Source organism: Phyllostomus discolor, chromosome 2, assembly GCF_004126475.2.
Source record: "Phyllostomus discolor isolate MPI-MPIP mPhyDis1 chromosome 2, mPhyDis1.pri.v3, whole genome shotgun sequence".
NCBI lineage: Eukaryota > Metazoa > Chordata > Mammalia > Chiroptera > Phyllostomidae > Phyllostomus > Phyllostomus discolor.
In genome coordinates, this window is record NC_040904.2 from 80324534 (window position 1) to 80340686 (window position 16153).

Consider the following 16153-nt stretch of genomic DNA (forward strand, 5'->3'; position numbering starts at 1 on the left):
AGCTATGTTTTGAGCAAAAAAAATATATATAAGCTATGTTTTATATATTATATTTTTAGAAAGAATTAATGGTAGAATAAAGTAAAAATAATAAAAACTATGTTATCTAAGGGAAGAAAGAGAATAGCATAAAGCAAAAAGTGTGAAGAGGCTTCTAGGGCTGTACTTGGTTACACACAATGGGGGCCAGCCTCCACAATGACTCCCAATGACTTCAGCACATGTAACAGCATATGGCAATGGGTTGATATCCTTTACATTCTTATTAGAGATATTAAGTCCACAATACACAAATGAGCAAAGAAGAAGCAAAAAACACTTAAGTATTCATTGCCTTATACAGTCTCCTCTCATACTCAATAGGGCTGACCTGTGCACCAACAGAATATTACAGAAATGACAATGACATTTTTGAGGACAGGACATAAAAGACAGCCAGCCATCTTCTACCTTACTCTCTTGACCATTCACTCAGGTGGAAGCTGCCACATCCTGAGGTTACCTAAGCAGTTTATGAGAGAGGCCCATGCAGTGAGGAACTGAAGCCTCCCAACAAAAACCATGGGAAGGAGTCATCTTGGGAGTGAATTCTCCAGCTTCGGTTAAGCTTCAGGTGACTGCAACCTCATGAGAGACCATTCAGCTAAGCTACTCCCAGATCCCTGACTCTGAAACTACATGAGATAATAAATGTTTTTACCATCTATGTTTTGAAGTAAATTATTACATAGCAATATACAACTAAGATACATAGTTTTGACTTTGAAAACATGTGGGGTGACAGCTAATGAAAAAAGATAAGACATAAGCAAATGAAAAATCTAAACCTTGTTATACTCCTAATTTGAACAATTATAAGGTAATTATGAGAAAATTAAAAAAAAATTTCAGAGACTACAGCTGACCCCTGAAAAAGGCAAGGGCTAGTGGTATGGCTCCCTCATTGCAGAAGTGAAAAATCAGCCCATAACTTTTGACTGCCCCAAAACTTCAGAGGTCCCCTGCTTATCTCTGGGGGATTAGTTCCATGACACCCTAAAGAACAAAGTTTGCAGGTGTTCAAGTCCCTTATATAAAATGGTACAGAACGATGCATACAGTCCGTCCTTGGCATCCGAGGATTCCTAACTGCAGATGAAAAATACTGTTTTCATTTTGCAGTTGGTTGAATCCGCACATACGAAACCAGGGGATACAGAGAGCCAACTGTAGATTTTTTAAAAATCCACATATAATGTAGTGGACCCACATTATTCAAGGGTCAACTATAGTTATGTGTTGACATTAAGGATCATTTAACTTTCTTAGTTGTAATAGTAACATGGTGGTTACGTTACAAAAAACACATGAGTATTCATTCCCATGTAGTCCCTCTCGCTCTGAATCAGTGATCTCACACTGTCATTCTGACATGCATACTGAAATATCTGAGTGAAATAACATTGTGTACGATTTAAATACTCCAGCAAATTTTTAAAAAGTGTATGTGAGGGGCAACAGATGTACTCTATCTCTACTTCTGTGTATAATTCAAAATTTACAAAATAAAGCTATTTAGAAGTCTACACATTTTATCAATATGATTTTACAGATTTTAATTATATCCTTCCCACTTTTTCTGACTGTCAAATAGCAATACCTCCTGGTCTCTGATGATTTTTAGTGCTTGTATCCTCACCGCTTACATATACATGTTTTTAGACAACTACTCAACTGTACATAGTTTTCCAGGAACAGGGGCACCTGATCTATCTGAAAAAAGATAATATTGTCCATTTTGTTTCTTTTCATGCTGTTCAACACTTTGTTGATCTTTTTAACTGAACAACATATTAAGACTAAAATCCTTGGGGAAGAAAACTACAATTCCAACATCCCTTTTATGGAATTTAAGTAACAACTCAGAATTACTATTTCATATTCTATTCTAAGAGACTGTTATGTTTATCAGCTGTTAGTAATGAATTTTTATGTTGATTATTCTGCACAAATTATAACCAGCAGTAAATCTAACAAACTGGTGATGTCAGGGACTCATTCATTACACATCATATATCAAAAAGTAGCCTATAATCACTCATTAAAGTAGCCTGTAATTCATCTTGGGAATCTATAAATAACTGATATTAATGTAGAGTTGGGCATGCTATCCAACACAATAGGCACTGGCCACATATGACTACTATCCACCTGAAATATGGCTACCCTTAACTGTGATGTGCTTTTTGTGTTAAGTGTTTCAAATCACATGCCAGATTTCTAGTAGGTAGTATGAATAAAAAAGAATGGAAATGTTAACTTTTAAGTAACGATTCCATATTGATACACTGGATATATTGGATTTAATACAATGATTACAATTAATTTTACTTTTTAAAAAACTTTTTTAATGCAACTTAAACAGAAAATTTTAAATTTTATGTGACTCCCACTGTATTTCTTCTGGATAGCACTGATCTAGACATTCATCTCCTGAATGCTCATCTACTAACTATCACATATTAATAACATACCATTTTTTATATTGCACATTTTAATGTAAGCTTAAAAAAGTAACAGCTTTAGCAAGACATAAATGCCACCCTAAAAGAATTCAATGCCTATCAAACAGTGTTAATCTGATGCCTTTGGAAAAGGAAATTGGTTGGACCCATGTTGTTCAAGGGTCAACTACAGTTGTGTATTGACATTAAGAATCATTTCACTTAGTTGTAATATTAACATGGGTTGGAAATGCTAAGAGGTCAGCAGTGAGAGAATATCTGAATTTTTACTATATCTCCTTTTATATTTTAAAAATTTTACCTCTCTGAAAATAAAGTTTCAGTGAAAGCAAACTTGATACAATAATTTGAGATACTATCAGTATAACCTTAAATCCCATTCCTGTGTAAGTGAATAGCAAACATTATTTGATACAATTATCCTTCCAACTGCCATTCTACAATAGTACACAGCTTAAAATAGGGTTTAAAAGAACAAAACAACAAAACAGATGTTAGTTCACACAGTACAACCATTAAATCCCATCATATCCAAAATCTGCTTTTGCTTCCCTTTTTCAGCCCACCTCTGCTTCAGTCTAGTTTGTTACAGTTGTGGCAGCTGCATCTTGGCACAAAGAGAACACTGTGAGTAAAGCTGGCTGAGAAGAGGCTTAAGCAATAAGAAATTCTTCTCAGACCATTCATTCATCAGCAAAATACCATCTATTAGTCCCTACAAATAGCATCCATCCAGTGGGAAAACTCTAAAAGTATCATCACAGTATGATTAGGAGTCTCTTACAAAAGTGCTTGGTTCATTTTAGGCTAGGACTTTTTTTTTAAACTCAGTCACTTGCTTCTGTTGTTGAAAATAACATTGTAAAACCACACGGCCCCTTTATACAAATAGTTAGAGCACCACCTAGTGTTTGTTTTCAAGTGGAATGTGTAGTTTTAAATGTACTTTCATGTATGGGCAATTCACAGAAACGACATTTTAGTATCTGGGAGGAACCCCAGATATTAGTAACTACAGTAGTTCCTGCCCACTGGTCTACAGGAAATACATTCCAAGATGCCCAATGAATACCTAAAACCACAGACAGTAGATTTATAGATATATACCATTTTACAGATACATATATATCATATATATATCTTATGTTTCTATACATGCCTATGACATAGTTTACAAATTAGGCACAAGAGATTAACAACAATAATGATAAAATAGAACAATTATAACAATATACTACTATAACAATATAATAGAAGACACAGGAATGACTTTGGGGCCATACGGGTTACTTGAACACAAGTACTGTGATGTCACAACGGCAGGAATAACCAAGATGGCTACTAAGTGATTAACATGCAGGGCACACATGTAGTGTGGGCACGATGGACAAAAGGAGGACTCGTATCCTAGACAGGACTCGAGATTTCATCATGCTACTCAGAACAGTGAGCAACTAAAAAATATGAATTGTTTATTTCTGGAATTTTCTATTTAATTTTTCAGCACACCACAGGGTGACCGCAGGGAACTCAAACTGTGGAAAGCATAAGCGTGGAAAACGGGGAACTACTATACTTAGCCATGTTCTACAGAGCTCCAACAGTTTCCATGAGGTGCCTCAGTGCCTAGTGTTCTGAGCTTATGACCCCTAGATTCTCTTCATATATGATGGGAATTTTTAACATGTGTGCCACAAAAAACTTTAAAACACTCAATACCTGACTATTTATTTAGTCAGGGGCACTGACCTCTTTTCCCTTAGATTCTCAAATAAAAAAATGACAACAGCCAACACAGCAATTGCCTGGCAGTGTGAATGCCCCATCTTGAACCATAAATATATAGGTCATATAACAGAGTCACATAAGATTACATCTGATTGGTTAATTCTTGGTACCAGAAATCCTTATATAAAAAAGTATATTTTGTGGTGTGCCAAAGAATTTTAGTAATTAGCTTATGTATGCATTGAGATGAAAAAGGTTGAAAATTGCTGACATACAGCACTAACCCCTTTTTTATCATAATATTGTACAGTAATACTGAGCTTACAAGTTATATTTTATTCAGGACTAGACATTCTTTTAAAACCACTGGTTTACTCCAATTTTCAGAATTTACAGTGAGAAAATACCAAAACCCATTGAGATTAAATTGTTCATCCAAGAATACATCATTTAACGAAAAATAGTTTGATTTTAAAGTACACTGCTTTTTTCCTCAACAGATATTGTTGCTGTGGCCGGGCTGCTCAGTTTGTTGGAGCGTTGTCCCATACACCACAAGGATTTGGGTTAAATTATGGGTCAAGGCACATACCCAGGTTGCTGATTCAATCCCTGGTTGGGGCACGTACAGCAGGCAACAAGTCAATGTTTCTCTCTCACATCAATGTTTCTCTCCCCCCCCCCCCACCCCCCGGACCCCCACAACCTGCCCTTCAGTCTCTCTTAAAAAAAAATTCAATAAATAAAAATTTTTTTAAAAGACATTGTTAACTGCACAAATACCTTTATAAAGGGTTCTTTATCTTTCAAAAAACTATACTAAAATTATGCTTTACCTTTATTTTAAAAATATTTTTAAATTACAAAAATAATACACAGTTGCATAAGAGGGAAGGAGAGGAAAGAAAATATCACATAAAGTATCACCTCAATGGGTCACCTCTGACCCCACAGTCACCACTGATATGACTGATATGAATCCTTCCTGATCTTTCACCTTGTATTTTTATGCATACAAGCACTTCAGGTTTTCTTTCTTTTCAATAATCAGAAGCATACCTGACATATTGTTCTATTTAGTTTTTTAACCCTAAAACTTACCATATCAGTAAATCTAAATCTCTCCCAACTCTGTCCATAGCATGAACACATAAATGGTAAATGCATTTACCATTACCAACAATGCTACAATAAACTTTTCTGCACATGTACCTTTCTGCACATGTGCTCTAAGTTCTATTTTACCTTCACTCTGACCTGCTTGTGTCTGAGCTCCCGTATATGGTAGCTGTTGTGGCTGAACTCCTGGGGGGTGAGCTGCGGAGGAGGAGGAAGCAATGCTGTCAGGTGTTCCCGAACGGTCTTCTGCAGGAGCACTGGGTGGCCCTGGAGGGTCATAAAGTGAGTTCAGTTTCTAATACAAGACCATTCCTCAGCAGGCTCAATTCCTAAGTTTGGTTAAAAGAGACTAAAAGTAAAACTACTATAGAATAAGCATTAAAACATGCAGCATTTTACACTGAATCTATATTTTATTTTCTTCTTTGCTCTAGTCTCTTAAGAATCCAAAGTTACAACTGGAAATCCTTCTCTATAAAATATAGAATAGTAACCCCCTCCTTCAAAATCCAAAACTCATCTCTGCAATACCAATAGCCTCTGCCTTATGCAATCTATTTTGTCAATCAACCGTAAGTATCATTTCATTCTTTAACGGGTCTGCACTGTCCATAAATGAAGTTCAACCCTCTGGCGTGGTATTCAAGGATACACACTATCTCTTGCAACTCCTCTTCTCACATGCCCCCTTCAATTAATCGAATCCCTATTCCCAAAATACATCTAGTATTTTTTCTGCCTCCACTGCATTTATCACTGTTCCCTCCACTGTCTCATTTTCACATATCTAATTACAACACTCTTTAAAACTCAGCTATAATTCCACAGTTCTAGTAAGCCTTCTTCACCTAGTTCGCTTTTTTTCACATGTGAACTTCTATAGAGTTTACTTTTATTATGTCCCTTACCAACTTCTACCTTGCATTTCTGAGCAGGTCCCATCTTCCTCCTTAGACTACAAGTTCTTTGGACATGTTCCTTTGTGATTCTTTCCATCTGCCTCACAAGGCCTAGCTCTCTTACCCATGGAGCCACTCAAATTCTTCCAAAACCATAACCAAAGCAGGAAATGGAGAAAATTCACTAAAGTTCCAATACTGTGACAGTTAAAAAAAGGCATCAGGACGACAACTCTCAAAATGTTTATTCCTTTAAGTTCTTTTTGTTTGGACAATATAGAAGAGTAGTTAAAAGCACAGGTTTTGGAGCCCGACTGCCTGGGATTGAATCCCAGTACTGCCACTTAGTAGCTGTGTAACTCTGGGCATGTTACTTAATCTCTTTCTGTGCCACAGTTTTCTCATCTGTACAAAAAAAAATAATTCCTACTTCATAAGGTTCCTGTAAGAATAAGTTAGCTAGTGGTTATGAAAGTGATTATTTAGCAAGAAGTTATGAAAGTGATTACCACTTATAAACCTCCACATAAACAAGAGCAGACTAATTTCCTTGAGGGCAAACATCTATCCCTTGCACTGGTATATCCTAGAACTTGGCACTGATTTAGGCACACAGTTGGCAGCTGACAGTCCAGGTTTGATGAGAACCTAAACTAGGGTAACAGCAGTGGTGATGCAAGAGAAACTGAAGAGCAACTGCTCCTGTGTACCACCATTTAATGGACATTTACATACATGTACATAAACTCATATATACATCCCTCCTACAAAAACACTGCTATGATCCTTAAAATATATATTATTTCAATTCCTCTTTTCTCCCTATAGTAATCTATTAGTTAATGTAGCTCATCCTATCTTTGTAATGCTTCATCTCTCCTTCCCATGTCCACATTCGCTATCATAGCCACGTTTTTCACACCATCACAACTGAACAACTTACAAAGTACCCTGGCATTTTCCAATGTGTACAGTTTTTTTCTACACAACACACAAAGTTGCCAGAAAAATGGTCTTCAAATAGTGTGAACTGTGTTACTCACAATATTATAGTCTGGTATATACTATGTTCTAATAAAAATTTTTAAGGCTAACCTCATGTATAACTATTTACTCTTCTATCTGGCATTTCTCAAAGTCCTCAATATTAAAAAGCTGTAATAGTAACACATTTCTCAGTTGATTTAAAAATGTGTTTTTCAGGTGTGCCACTTGTCTGATGTCTTCTTTTGCCAAGAACATACATCATATACAAATAATGTGTCTCTTCAGAATTTCACACAATTCTCTTTAGTGAATAGTCCCATAAAAGTATCAAAGAAAAGGAAAATTAACAGAATGAATCCTGTATTTCTAGTTACTGATAAAGGCAAAGTAAACTGGTCAGGTAAACACTCTCATAGGTAACAACTAAAAACCTAAACAAAATAGAAAACAACAAGTATTTAAAAATCACTGGAAGTCAACCAAATGTCAGCAGAAATCAAAAAAGGGTTTACCACCAATGGAATCACAATGGGTAAGAATTCTAAGTCCTGACCTCTGTAGCTCCAACAACAGAAAGCCACAGTGTTAACTTCATGTCTGGCCAAGCATCTAGAAATTTGAAGGGAAAATCCTTGAAGTAAGAGACCCACTAAAGGAATGAGACCTAAATGTGAGCATCAGCTTATTCCCAAATCCCCAGTCGACCAGAGTTAGGAGGGGGGAGAGAGACACCCAAGACAGCTCAGAAAAAAACAGCAGCACCTAGAGCTGAAAGAGCTGAGCAGAGTTGTCTGCTACTATACTCCATGGGAAGACAGAATGAGTAGCTTCAGGCCATACAAGTTAACTCCCTGCTAGAGTAACAGTAACAAAAACATCCTCAAAAGAACAAAAAAATCCCAAGTCACTACAACATATTAATAACGATGATGTCCAGTTCTTAATGAAAAACTATCAGGCATGCCAAAAATTTTTTTAAATGTGCTCACACTCAGGGGAAAAAAAAGGCAGGCAAAAAAAATGGGACTCCAAATTAGCCCAGATGTTAGATATAGCAGACACACAATTCAGAGAAGCTATTATAATTTTTAAAGAGTTAAACAAAAAACATTCAATTTTCTATGAAGGAATTAAAAGGAAATAGTCTTAATGAATGTAAAGGTAAGGAATCCCAACAGAAAAGAAAAAAGAATATACATATATATTGGGGGCGGGGGGGACACACAAACACACCACATGGAAATTTGAGAGCTAAAAGCACAACAAAAATTCCCTAGAAAGGTTCAACAGCAGATTGGAAATGGTGAAAAAAAAAAAAGGTGAACTTAAAGAGAGTTCAAAAGAAATCATCCAATCTGAAGGAGAGGGAAAAAGAGGGGGGAAAATGAACCTCAGAAACCTATGGGACAGTATTAAGCTCTCACATTTATGTGGAACGCCAAAAGAGAAAAAAGCAAAATAAAAATGTTGAAGAAATGATAACAAAAAATAAAAAGAAATCACAGTACAGGTGTTGTTGTAAGATTTAAAATATTCATATATACTAAGACTTCTAGTCAAGATGGAGGCATAGGTAAAGACGCTTCACCTCCTTGTACAACTACATAAAAAAATTACAATTAAACTACAAAACAAATATTACCCAGAAGCATCAGAAAATTAAGCTGTATGAAAGTACGACAACCAAGGATTTAAGAAGCCACATTCATCCAGGTGGGTAGGAAGGGCAGAGACATGGGGAGAGGTGGAGAGGTGCAGAGGCAGCAGAATGGGTGGTCCCCCATTCACATGTGGTAGATTAAAATCAAGAGGGATACCTCAGGAGCAAGGGATCCCAGCCCCAAACCAGACTACCCAGCAGCATAGGGTTCTAGAGCCAGGAAGATAAATCCCATAACTTCTGGCTATAAAAACTGGGCAGGGGATGGGGAGGTAGATGTTGGGGAGGTGAAAGAAACTGCCGAATTACCAAGATACTTTTCTTAAAGGTATCAGACTTAGGATTTACACAGATGCACCCCTTGTGGAATTCAGCACCAGGGCAACAGCTGTAATGGGACAAGTGGCATATGGGGAGAAAGTGAAGTGACTGGAAACAGGGCCAGTGCTGAGAGACAGCTTCCTCCCAGGCAAACCTTCAGAAGCCAGGCAGCAGTTAGTTACCTACAGGGGAGTTCCCATAAGACTGTCAGCTGATTTCTCAAAAGAAATCTTGCAGGCTAGAAGAGGCTGGAAAGAAATATTCAAAATGATGAAAAGCTTACAACCTAGATTACTCTATCCAGCAATGCTATTATTTAAAATAGAAGGGAAGATAAAGTGCTTCCCAAAGTAATGCTAAAGAAGTTCATCATCACCAAGACCTTATTATATGAAATGTCAAAGGGACTTAAGAAAAAGATCAGCCCTGGCTGGCATGGCTCAGTGGATTGAGCACCGGACAGCGAAGCAAGGGTCACCAGTTTGATTCCCAAGTCAAGGTACATGCCCGGGTTGTGGTGCACGTCCCCAGTTGGGGGCATGCAAGAGGCAACCACACATTGATGTTTCTCTCCCTCTCTTCCTCTCTCTCTAAAAATAAATAAATAAAACCTTTTAAAAAAGAAAGACAAGATCAAAACTGTGAACATTAAAATGGCAATAAATTCACAAATACCAACAACTGAATCTAAAAAAACAAACCAAGCAAACAACCAGAACGGGAACAGAATCACAGAAATGAAGATCACTTGGAGGGTTATCAGTGGGGAAAGGAGAGGGAGGGGGGAAAGGTACAGGGAATAAGTAGCATAAATGGTTGGTAGAAAATAGACAGGAGGAGGTTAAGAATAGTATAGGAAATGTAAAGCCAAAGAACTTATATGCACAACTCACATATAAGAACTAAAGGGGGTGGGGGGTTACGGGAGGGAATGGGGGTACCGGGTGGAGGAAGGCAAAGGGGGAAAAATTGGGACAAGTGTAATAGCATAATCAATAAAGTATATTTTTTAAAAAACTCATATAATAGCACTTTCTACACTAAAGCAATTTAACCAGAAATCTACATTTAAATTTTTCTAACTTCAGATCAGAAGAGAAACTAAGACATCAAATATAATTTAAATCCTCAAATTTAAATCCTCAAACATTATTTGTTTCAGATTTAAATTATAAATTTATAAATTATTAAATAATATTATCAAATAATTCAGATTTTATTAAAATAAGATTTCTGATTTCTATTTTCAATAAAATTTACCTAAACCAAATAGCGGTTATTCTATGAAGAGGAGTATTCTACTAGTCGGGAGAGGGCGTAAGAAGGCTTTCCGGAGTGCTGGAAATCATCTACATCTTGACCTAGATGGTGTTTTATGTATGTGCATACATATGTAAAATGTATTCAATTTTAAGATTTGTGTACCTCACTATACCCAAATTATCCTTCTTTTAGAGAAGGAAAGGGAGGGAAGGAAAGAGAAACCAAGTGAAGGATGGGAGGAAGAAACTAACTTACCTAAAACCTGATCATCTGTTAAGCCAAACGCTGACATGACATTTTTATTGATTTCATCTTGGTTTTTTAAAGGATCAAAAGCTGACATACTTGCTGCCATAACCTGAGTAGACTGTTTTCCAGAAGAATCAGAAGCAGCAGGCTTTTCTTCCCTACCATCCACAGTTTCTGTAAAAGGAAAAAACAAAACTTGTTTCCATTTTGCCTATACTCACTAAGGGCTAACAAATAGAAGATGAGAGAAATACAGGGTAGGTCAAAAGTAGGTTTACAGTTCTGAGTATGTGAAACATAGAGGAGTTTATTCCTGTATTATTATTTATTATTATATTACTTTCCATACGAACAACTGTAAACCTGTTTTTACCCCACACTCTAAATATGTGCATATAGTCTAAAATGTTAGTATTTCTGAATGCAGTATTATAGATAATTCTACTTCTTTATACTTGTTTATAATTTTTATTTTTTAATTAGAAAAAAGTCAAAAATACAAGATAATAACAGCTTTTTCAAAAAACTAAATCAACCTTCTTCCATAAGAATTATTAGATGAGAAAAAAATACAAGTTCCTCAAGTTCCTTAACAAACAGAAACATTTTACTTTTCTTTTTGGTGCCCCAAGACCTATATCCTAATATCAGAGACAGGCTGAACAATTCCTTTATTCTGTAAAAGGAGAAGATATTAACTAAAGTTGCAGTTATCAACTTTTATGTTTTATTTCTACTTGTTTATTAGCCCGCTACTAAATTACATGGACATCTCAAGCCAACCAATACATTAAACACATACTTTTAACTTGCTATGTCTTTGTTCAAAATACTTATTACTTACTTAAATCCTTACAGATGAAATTATATGTGTCTAGGATTTGCTCAAAATAACGTGGGGGGGGGGCGGTGTGTGGGAGTGTAGATGACACAGTGCTATGACTTGATAAACTGTTAATGTTGGATGTGGGTTCGTGGGATTCATTACAGTATTGTATCTACTTTTGTACAGGTTTAAATATTTTTTTAATAAATTAGTTTTAAAATAGAAAAATAAAATTCTAAACATTTTGAGCCAGGTTAATTTAAAACCATGCTTTTCTTCCATGGATACTAAGATACTCAAAAGGCATTTATATGACTACTTTGTAAAAGAAAAGGGTTTTAAGAATAACCTACATTTTACAAACAGAAACATGAGACCAAGAAAAAAAGACATCAAAAACAAAACAAAATATATAGGTAAAAAGAATAATGCTAAACCATTTACTCAATTAACAGATAATTATTAATTTTTTTCTGTTACCAAGCAAGTAAATGAACATCAGTTATTAGTCTAGGTCTTTAATCAAGGAAAAATTTATCTTGTGATAAAACATTAAGTACTAAGGGGGAATACAAGCAAACATGGGCTTGCAGCTCTCATTTATTCCTACCATCCACTGGTCACACGAATATTACCTAAATTTCTAGAAATACTCCTTTAAAGTAAGGTAGATAGGTACCTATCTTCCTCACCAATTTTCCTTTTTTGTAAGTCCAACGCTACACCCCAAGAGCATATCACATCAATCTTATGAATTATTCCCCCCACGTTACTCTGTTCCACTACCTATGCACCCTTCCACTAACTGCAAACTAAATCCATCAGAAAACACTGCATGTCCACCCACCTATACTAGTTGTTCCAAGAGCTGCTAGAGCTACTACAACAGGTCAATCCAGTATTTAAGGCAGCCTACACATTATCTTCCTCATAGAGGAAACAAGTGTACAAAAGAAGCACTACAGAGGTAGAGCACTGAAAAATAGAGATAGCTGCACTTTTTTGATTTAGAGCAAGCCACATGGTTCTAAAGAGTATGATAGATGACTGACGGTGTTGTGATCCAGACTTTCAATTTCTGATGAAGCTTCTTTGGCTTATTTTATGCTATTTTTCTTGAGATTATTAAATCAGCACATGTTTTAAGAGCTTACAAGCTTAGGAACTTCATGCAAGGCAGGTGGTCAAGAGGTAAGTGATCTTATTAAACACAGGGGAGGGAGCAAAAAATAAATTACAATCATCTCTAAAAATAAAGCACTTCGGTAAGAAGTAAACATGAAAACATGGAAATAAAGAACTGATAAAGTAGTCAATCTAGTAGCAAGAAATAAATGAGAACAAAAAGGATACCACATCAAAACCAAAAAAGCTTATAATTCTATTTCTTGGAGCAGGTCATTTCTGTACAGTTCTGACTATACTTGTTGAATTTTTATCTAAGTTTCAAATTATTCTATAGATATTTATACCCCATGTAATTATATGCAAATGTTGTTGTGTCAGCATCTACGAATTCTTCTGGGAAAATGGTCAAAAGTTTTCTTCAGATCCTTGACCTAATTTGGGGCTTTCTGTTTGGAGAGACAAGGTTTAAAAAAGGCAATTTGCTTTGACCTAAAAATATAAAAAGTTTTATCATAAAGAGGCCAGGAGAATCTCATTATAGTAGTTCAGCAAATCTCCAATGTGTTCTGAAATAGAGAGGTGGAACTAGGAATTACTAATCAATCACCAAATATTTACTGTGCACTACCAGTAACACAGTTCCACATGGCTGGAGAAAGAGAAGAAAAGGGAAACTATGAAAAATGCATCTTTATTTAAAATACAACTAAATTAAGGAAAGGAAACTAACTCCAAAATTTAAATGGGGTCAAATAATAACTATCTCAGAGCCTACATGTTGCAAGGGATTACACAATGCCACTTCTCCACAAAATCATTTTCTATATGCAGTCATCCAGACTCAGTAACAGTTTTAAGCATGTAAAACTTATAAGCAAACACAAAAATTATTCTATAAAGTTTATTTTTAAGTACAACATCCAAAAATATTAAAAGTTGAAAAAAGCAGATGTTTTTAAAATATACTTTTAATTCATAATACATACTTAAATTTCACTTTACTTTTAAAATATATTTGGTCTCAAAATTATGCCAGTTCCAAATTTACTGATAAATTCATCTTAATATAAATAGTACAAGCTATCTGTAAAATGGAAAAAAATTTTCTTTGCATATTATAATTAAAAATTTTAAGATAATCTTTATACCATTTGAATGCACTAATTTAGAATTATTTTTTTCTTGAAACTACTTCATATACCAATTGAAATAAAATGATTTCAATTCCTAAGGTTCATTAATTAACTTTGTCACAAACATAAGAACTAAGGCTAGTTGTAAAACAATCACCCAGAGAAAATTTTAAAAATGGGATTTCTGGGCCCTGCGCTCCAGGAGATTTATAATAAGATCTAGGAACTGGTATAACAATCTCCAGGGAACCCTGATGAACCTCAGGTTTGGGAATACACATATGAATGCCAGTACAAAGAGACAAGAATACGAAGGTGTGACAATGAGAGTGCCAACCCATTCCTACTGAAGAGTTAAAAAAAATCTGCAAAAAAATGTAAAAATAAATCAGAAAAACATGGATTCAGCCTACCATTTTCAGGAATATTGGTGGAAGGTCCCGGTTCGCCAGGTGGTTCCAAGCTATCCAATAAGCGATTCACTTTATTTCGAAGTTCTATGAGTTCTCGACGGAGATATTTCACCTGACTTGATTCAAGGGGTCTTGGCTGGCCATTAACTGAATAAAAGAATTAATTTGCTTAAAATTAGGAAATGTTTTTTGAATAAGTGTATCAACAGAATAATATGTAATAAGAAAAGATAAATATATCTTTAAAAAGTGTAACAAAATCAAACAAGGTACCTATAGATGTCATTTGAATAGTAACTCTTTTTAAGGAAAGAATTATTTATTGTAAATAATATACTTTTTGGAAAAAAAACAATATTCATCAGTCTTTGCTGATGCCAGATCTATGGCTTAGACCATAGTGTTTAAAAAGGTTTATTAGAATTCAACTACAGTAAAATAAATTAAAATCTATAGAAAACTTTGCCCTGGCTGTTGTAGCTCAGTGGTTTGAGCTTGGGCTGCAAACCAAAGTGTTGCAGGTTCGATTCCCAGTCAGGGTACATGCCTGGGTTGCAGGCCATAACCCCCAGCAACCACACATTGATGTTTCTCTCTCTCTCTCTCTCTCTCTCTCTCTCTCTCTCTCTCTCTCTATCTATCTATCTATCTCCCTCCCTTTCCTCTCTAAAAATAAATATATAAAATGTTTAAAAAAAAATCTATAGAAAACTTTAATATAACAGAAATTACATATCTTCAAAAGCTCATTTAACTTCACCTTATCCATTATATTCTTGAAATAATACAATAAACACCTTATTCTACACATAAATTTTCACATAACTAATAGGTCTGTTATCCCTCTTGTCCACTTTTGACCTAAAAAAAAATAGCTACCTAATATAACTGACCTAAAAAGTAACCTATTAAAACAAAAATGTGCAGGATTCATGAATCCATACCACCACTGACTGTAAATGTAGTGACAGTGGACCCTTGAACAACATAAGTCTAAACCATACAGGTCTACTTATACAATGATTTTTTCCAATAAATACAGTATACATATTTCTCTTATGATTTCCTTAACATTTTTTCTAGACTACATTATAAAAATACAATATATAATAAATATAACATACAAAATGTGTTAATCAACTATTTGTGTTAATTGTGAGGCTTCTAGTCAATAGTAGGCTATTAATAAAGGTTCTGGGAGTCAAAAGTTATATACAGATTTTTGACTGAGTGAGGATTTAATGCCCCTAACTGTGGTATTGTTCAATCAACTGTACTTCCAAAAGCAGTATGTAAGCAACAAAAAGTCAAGATTATTCAATAATCATTGTTTTTTTTTTAAGGAAGGCGTTACTTCATTTACTTACTTGTTTTCTCTATATAACTTTCAGCTGACTTAAAAAAAAAATCCTTCATCCAGCCACAAACACTGTCACCACTGAGGTGAGGTAAAAAAAGTGACACAAGGCTCTGAATGCAAACCTCAAGATAGGAGTTGAAAAATTAAACTAAAATGCCTTTATGCATTGCCAGTACACATATATACAAATTGCTAAGCTATCATATTAGAAAAGGAAATTTATTTGAAAATACTGGTTTAGGGTTAAATATATTTCAAACATCAAACCACTAATATAAGCTTTTAGAACACAACCCACCAGTATTTGACACACACCCTATATAGTTATAAGGAAATTCAATATCATCTCCTACCTATATCCATTCATTATTGGCTTTTACTGGGTATTACTGGTTTTTCTCTAATATCTGAAAAAAAGAAAAGCAGCCAGGTACTGGCTGGTACTGTAAAACAAGCCGTGGTGTTTGTTTGCTGTGGTTGCTAGAGACTGGCCTGGCACCCACAGGTAGGCTGTGGTATTCTCTTGCTGAACATGAACAATTTCAAGGAACACCAACCAGAAC

At 35.1% G+C, this 16153-nt stretch overlaps 1 protein-coding gene across 7 annotated transcripts in view; it reads right to left on the bottom strand.

Annotated features, from left to right (window-relative positions):
* Nucleotides 1–16153, bottom strand: part of TFG (trafficking from ER to golgi regulator) — a 37014-nt gene that overhangs the window by 6923 nt on the left and 13938 nt on the right. For 2 of the 7 annotated variants that reach the window (XM_028504378.2, XM_028504380.2), the window contains exons 4-6: nucleotides 14231–14377; nucleotides 10737–10904; nucleotides 5478–5618 (exon numbers count right to left, since the gene is read on the bottom strand). In XM_028504378.2, coding sequence (XP_028360179.1) covers nucleotides 5478–5618; nucleotides 10737–10904; nucleotides 14231–14377 — 456 coding nt within the window. The remainder of the gene's footprint in view (nucleotides 1–5477; nucleotides 5619–10736; nucleotides 10905–14230; nucleotides 14378–16153) is intronic. The other 5 variants (XM_028504381.2, XM_028504382.2, XM_028504383.2 and 2 more) reach the window with 4 other exon arrangements.